A 7,072-nucleotide genomic window follows, 5' to 3' on the forward strand; every position below is an offset into this window, starting at 1 on the left:
TGACTGCACCAGAACTAATTTAGCGGTTTCACACAAATGAGGGTGAATACTAATGCACTCACCACTTTAACAATTTTTTTCTTCCTTCACTGATAATTATGCAAACTATATTGTTTCTCCGATCGGCTTCATGCTCCCTGCGACCCCTTGTAGGATAAGCGGTACAGAAAAATGGATGGATGGATGGTTATCATTTCCTACCACTTCAATATGATATGACAATATGGCTATTTTGTGTAATGTCACAACATTTTCTCCCATTAAGTCCATTTAAGTTAAAGGCTGTAACACTTAGTGTGGTGAATACTTATGCAATGCACTGTATCCATTAAATAAATCTACAAATAAAAAAATTACATTTAACATATGTATAAACATAAACATTTATATATTTATTGCAAGGATGTATTCATGCGCATATATTTTCATTTAGCTCTCTCCGCCCTCCATGCTAAACACAGAGAAAACTGAATGTAGTGCAAAACAGCAAAACCCATTTTACAGCTCTGATCAAAGAGGGATAAACGTCAAACGAGTTCACTATACATGGAGAACAGTGCATCCCTCATACAACATCAACACATAAACGACTTTAGATTATAGTTCCGCATGCCTTTCTTATACAAATTACAATCCTATACCTAATCCTAAATTCATATTATAATATTTATTTGAGATATTGCTGTACAAGTACAAATAATCACTGAAATTACAGAGAATGACACACACTGGACTATGCTCACACTTGCTGTAGTGACACACAAAAATGTCATCATTGTATGTGAATTATTGTTAGTCTTAAGCTTTAATGATATTGAATTGTCACAGAAACATCCAGATGCCATCTGAGGCCAGATTCAAAAAACTGTCTGCCAAAGTTTCTTTTTGTCTTTTCAAATGAGTTGGAGGCAGTTTTATTGTACATTTATTATACATATATGTTTTTATGTTTCAGACTTCAAGTGTTTACTGTTATCTGTTCACCAAAATTGATCTTGAGTGTTCTTTTCTTTCCCATTATTGGTCTCTATGTATGATATAACGTAATGGCCACAAAGAGACAGAGCAACGGAAAATGTGCTGCCTTACCTGCACCTCTGAGTTGGGATCCACGGGCTGCAATGGGAACCAGTGCTCCTTCCCACTGTAATTACTCAACTCCTCCTTCCTGAGGGCCACCTTCCCTACACACACACACACACACACACATTCATTTATTGAAGATGTTATATATATATATACACACACACACACACAGTATTGGTCTGCATGGCTGTCAAATTGGTCTGCATGGCTGTCGTCCCAGAAGGAAGCCTCTTCTAAAGATGATGCACAAGAAAGCCCGCAAACGGTTTGCTGAAGACAAGCAGACTAAGGACATGGATTACTGGAACCATGTCCTGTGGTCTGATGAGACCAAGATAAACTTATTTGGTTCAGATGGTGTCAAGTGTGTGTGGCAGCAACCAGGTGAGGAGTACAAAAACAAGTGTGTCTTGCCTACAGTCAAGCATGGTGGTGGGAGTGTCATGGTCTGGAACTGCATGAGTGCTGCCGGCACTGGGGAGCTACAGTTCATTGAGGGAACCATGAATGCCAACATGTACTGTGACATACTGAAGCAGAGCATGATCCCCTCCCTTCGGAGACTGGGCCGCAGGGTAGTATTCCAGCATGATAACGACCCCAAACACACCTCCAAGACGACCACTGCCTTGCTAAAGAAGCTGAGGGTGTAGGTGATGGACTGGCCAAGCATGTCTCCAGACCTAAACCCTATTGAACATCTGTGGGGCATCCTCAAACAGAAGGTGGAGGAGCACAAGGTCTCTAACATCCACCAGCTCCGTGATGTCATCATGGAGGTGTGGAAGAGGACTCCAGTGGCAACCTGTGAAGCTCTGGTGAACTCCATGCCCAAGAGGGTTAAGGCAGTGCTGGAGAATAATGGTGGCCACACAAAATATTGACACTTGGGGCCCAATTTGGACATTGTCACTTAGGGGTGTACTCACTTTTGTTGCCAGCGGTTTAGACATTAATGGCTGTGTGTTGAGTTATTTTGAGGGGACAGCAAATTTACACTGTTATCCAAGCTGTACACTCACTACTTTACATTGTAGCAAAGTGTCATTTCCTCAGTGTTGTCACATGAAAAGATATAATCAAATATTTACACAAATGTGAGGGGTGTACTCACTTTTGTGAGATACTGTGTGTGTATGTATGTATATATATATATATATATATATTCATTAGTGCCTTGATTCATTGATTGTTTCATACATTTCAAATTCTTGCTCTTGTTTATCTCCAGCATCTGCTGATGATTTTCTCACAAAAAAAACAAACAAACAAAAAAAATGGACCAAGTAGCCAGTAGCTCTTCCTAATTCTGAATCACTAAAACGTTCAGACATTTCTAACGCCCTTTGTTGACTTTTCATGTTGTTACTAATGTTTTCTGTAAGCTCTCCTAGGAATTGTACACAGTGTCATACAATATGCTGCTACAATCTTCCATCGATTTCAACTCGTCAATTCCCTCGTAAACGTGTTTGTGAGGGGGAGAAAAAAATAAGACGTTTATATAGGTCTAGAATATCGAACCAGTTTGTAATGTATACGCTAACTGATATGGAATACTCCTCTGAAATTCACACTTGCATTACTATTTATGTGTTGCTGTGTGTATGTGTATGATGTATACACTAACCTATGGTCAGATCCCTCTGAAACACAGACTTGGCGTAAACGTAGAAGGAGAGACACTGGAACGGCCGAGGGATCTCGAAGTAGAAATCTTCCCCATAAAACGGGCTGAAACACACGTATAGCACATGAGGAAATGCATTGCAGCACAGAGCTTCTGCACACTAATGCCACACTTCATCACACATGCCAGAAAGGCAACAATATTTGGGCAGCAATGGTATGTATAAGATTGGGTCGTGTGCCTTTTTTGGAGAAGGTAGTCCCAGAAATCAGGTCAAACCAATGTACTACATGCAGTAATATGTATGCACAAAAAAAAAAAAAAATGGCTTATACACGCTATATAGTATCCTAAATATTCAGACACTCTTTTTCTTGTTATTGAATGTACTTCCAGTGTGTACTTCCAGTGTATACATCCACTTCAGATTTACGCACATAATGTCTTTTGAAAAAAATGTGTATTTATTACCATAAACAAAGATATGTTTATAAAATGAATTTGATTGGGGGGAATTGCAATTGTAATTGTAGCTTTGAGGTGTCTACGGTGTGAAATAATTCGCTTTTTTGAAGCATTGTGGATCAGTTGTAGCCCATTTCTCCGTAAACTTTCAATGTCATTCATTGAAGTCAGGAAATTGACTAGACCATGGAGGGCCTTCTTGAATTATTTTGGCTGTATGTCTGAGGCCTTGTCTCTTTGAAATATCCATCTTCTCCCCAGATTCATTGCCTTAGCTGATGAGAATCAATTCTCCTCTGATATGTTGTGGGACATTGCTCCATTCATGTTTCCTCTCACCTCCATACTTAACTGTGGGTATGGTGTTCTTGGGATCATACACACAACCGAAATTAATTCCAAAGTGCTCCATTTTTGTTTCATCTAGACTAGAGTGTATTTGTTTATCATGATTTGTCTAAATGCTTTTTTTTCTCCACGCATCTCTGTGCTTCTTTTTATTGTGGCAGAGCAGTTTTGGGGTAAGGTGTAGGTACAAGGAGATGACTGTGGTGCAGTTCGTTGCTCATTGTTCTATGTGTAACTGCTGTTCTGGCTGCGATTAAGTCATCCTGCAACTCTTTTCAAGTCACTGCTGGCTTTTCTCTTATGTTCCTTATCATTAAATCTGCCTTGCGCACCTGTCCAGGGATGATTAGTTGTGGTTCCATGAACTTTCCACCTGCATATTATCGAATCAACTGTACTGACAGGGATGTTTAAAGTCTTTACTACGTACCATTTTTTAAGGCTTACAAAGTATGTATTCATATAATTACAAAGTCAAAAGTCATTATGTGTGTAAATTTGAAGTAGATATATGCACTGGAAGCATATTACATAAAGAAAAATTGAATAGTGTCAGAATGCTTACTTCACCTCATTTATAATAATATAGCCAATAAAATAAAAATAGAAAGAATAAAAACCCATTTGAGGATTCAGCTTCCCACTTCCTACAGTGGGGGGAAATAAGTATTGGACGCGTCAACATTTTTTTCAGTAAATATATTTCCAATGAGTCTATACACATGAAAATTTCACCAGACATCAGTATTAACTCAAGAAATACGGAAATATAAAGAATTCATGACATTACAGTCCATAAATAAAGTTATGTGTAATAAAGTGGAATGTGAATTCTTTATATTTCTGGATTTCTTGAGTGAATACCAAAGTCTGGTGAAAATTTCATGTGAATAGCCTCATTGGAAATATATTTACTGAAAAAAATGTTGATGCGCCCAATCCAATACTTATTTCCCCCCACCGTATATAAGGTACAAAATCATTCATTCATTCATTTATTCATCTTCAGTAATGGCATTTCCCTGGTCAGGGTAGGGGTGGAGCCTATCCTGGGAACACTGTGCATGAGATGGGAATACATCCTGTATAGGTCACCAGTCCATTATAGGGCATCATGCAAATACACATTCACACCTAGGGGAAATGTAGCACAGCCAGGCATGTTTTTGGTAGGCACATGCACAGTCGGATAAATTATGAATAAAGCGCGCATGTTGAGGGTGATTTACAAAGTATAATCGCACAAAGTACTTCACTTACAAAGAAGGGGGAGGAAACGGTATGTAAATCAGGTTTTTTCCACATGCTGTTTGTCTTGATAGCCGTGGTGAGAACAGATCCCTAAGAGATTTCCAAAAGAGTAAAACTGAAACGGAATCTTGCCACACATGCATAACTGCACATGGACTACAATACTGATTAAAGACAAGGCAGCGGAAGTTTTGTTCATAAGGTATTGTATGTGTGAATAAAAACTTGACAGGTTGAATCCTGCTGCTATCGAAGGTGTGAACGGATGATAAACATGCAATATGACTCAAAGTTTGCCACGGTTATGCTGTCATGATTTTAGCAAACTTCCTGATCATTTCAACATAATGAGGCATAACCTTGATAAAACCTGTCATTAAAAATGAGTCATGCGACTGGCAGTGAACTTTAAAAAACATAATAATAACACCTGTTTTTTGGTTATTTTGGTTATATTAAATTGCAATCACAGGCAATCACCTCTCCAGAGTGACTTTCAGGCTTATTAAATCACACTGAGGATGCGAAATCAATTAGTTTGCATAAAAACTGTTAGGTAGAAATGCGTCAATTTGCATATTCATGAATGAAACCCAACATCACATGCTATTTTGTTTTACAGACACAATCCTCCACAGCCCCTGCTAGTAAATCAGCTTGCATATTTTTGGGGAGGTGTTTTTATACACACAAAGCTTTACTCAATCAGGACCTCTATGTTTCATAGAGAAGCACTGAGGATTCAGCTCCTCACTATCTATAAAAGTACTTATGTACATTATGTGCATTTTTGTGTCCAACAGAGTCCCATTTGGTATTTAGCATTCTATCTACTGTACGATAATATCTTCTAGACTGTCTGTAATGCGATAGATAGGCTTGCGCGATATTGGTTTTTCCCTGATCATGATTTTCCACTTGTTAAATATTGTGATAAACTATTTAATCGTCCAGAACAGGGAAGACGGGGAAATAAGCATTTACACCATTTCACGTTTAAGGAGAGTAGGGGAGACGTAATAATATTATCAGCTATGCAGTCGGGAACTGTTACCTTGACAGAAAGCGAGCGAGCCTGTGCGAGCATGTCGGTGCGAATCTGGAGGACATGAGATTGGGGAAAGGGGACGCAGCTTCCAGGAACTGTCTCTTAATATCAGAGAGCTCATAACACCTGAGCAAATTATTCCAGATTAACATGTCGGCTGGTTCATGTCCCGTTTAATTGGGGAGAAAAAGACTCTTATTCCAAGTGCATAATGGTTGGAAGGTCTAATATTATAATATAAGCAGCAATAAACATCACTGGATATCATGGCAGTGTAATATCGTGTAGGGACGATAATATCGTTATATATCGCACAAGCCTAGCGCTAGTTGTACAGTAAGAAGACTTTTAGGACTTAGCACTATACTTGCTATATAATGTACACAGAATATAGTTCACTCTCTGTCCAATAAGAACCACCTGCTATGAAGCACTGCAGTCTCTATATAACGTAAGTATATTAGATCAAACCATTCAGCACTGTTCCCCTATATATATTTACATATGGATATACACTCACGTATGCATGCATGCATATATATATATATATATATATATATATATATATACACACACACACATACACATATATAGTCATTTGAAAAAATGTGTACATCCCAAGCAAATGTTTGATCCTCTTTGAAACAGTGCCTATTAGTAAAGTTGATACACTATCAAATGACACATAAATTGACATTTTGTATTAATTTTCACAATTTAAATGAACAAAAAACAGATCAGTCATATGGAAAAAGTAAGTACACCACTACATGTATCACACCTTCAAATCCATAAAATTAGACTCAGGTGTTGAAGATTGGGTACCAGTGATTAGAACCTACTTAGGGAGTGTCTTATTTATACCCCTCTCAAATCTAGTGTCTGGTGTTCCCTTTGTTATTGAGGTGTGTGGTGTTATCAAGCCAACATCTGAAGTAAGGCCTTCAGAAAAAAAATATTGTGGATGCCTATGAGTCTGGCAAAGGATTTAAAAAGATCTCCAAATTATTTGAAATACATCATTTCACTGTAAGGAAAATCATCTACATTGCCGTCCAAGCAAATTCAGCCCAAGAGCAGACCGTGTGGTGCATAAAGAAGTCTCCAAGAACCCCAAAATTTAAACAAAGGATCTGCTAGTAAGATTGTAGAAATGCTTCTACAATCAGAAAGAGATTGCACAAATTTGACCTGCATGGGAGGCGTGCCAGGAAAAAGCCTTTGCTAAGACTACAGTTTGCCAA

At 38.2% G+C, this 7,072-nt stretch overlaps 1 protein-coding gene across 3 annotated transcripts in view; it reads right to left on the reverse strand.

Moving 5' to 3' along the window:
* The window catches only part of rasa2 (RAS p21 protein activator 2), a 61,433-nt gene that overhangs the window by 32,078 nt on the left and 22,283 nt on the right, over positions 1-7,072 (reverse strand). For all 3 annotated transcript variants that reach the window (XM_053623363.1, XM_053623364.1, XM_053623362.1), the window contains exons 3-4: positions 2,717-2,820; positions 1,090-1,184 (exon numbers count right to left, since the gene is read on the reverse strand). In XM_053623363.1, coding sequence (XP_053479338.1) covers positions 1,090-1,184; positions 2,717-2,820 — 199 coding nt within the window. The remainder of the gene's footprint in view (positions 1-1,089; positions 1,185-2,716; positions 2,821-7,072) is intronic.

This window comes from Ictalurus furcatus, chromosome 4 (assembly GCF_023375685.1).
Source record: "Ictalurus furcatus strain D&B chromosome 4, Billie_1.0, whole genome shotgun sequence".
NCBI classification, from domain to species: Eukaryota; Metazoa; Chordata; class Actinopteri; order Siluriformes; family Ictaluridae; genus Ictalurus; species Ictalurus furcatus.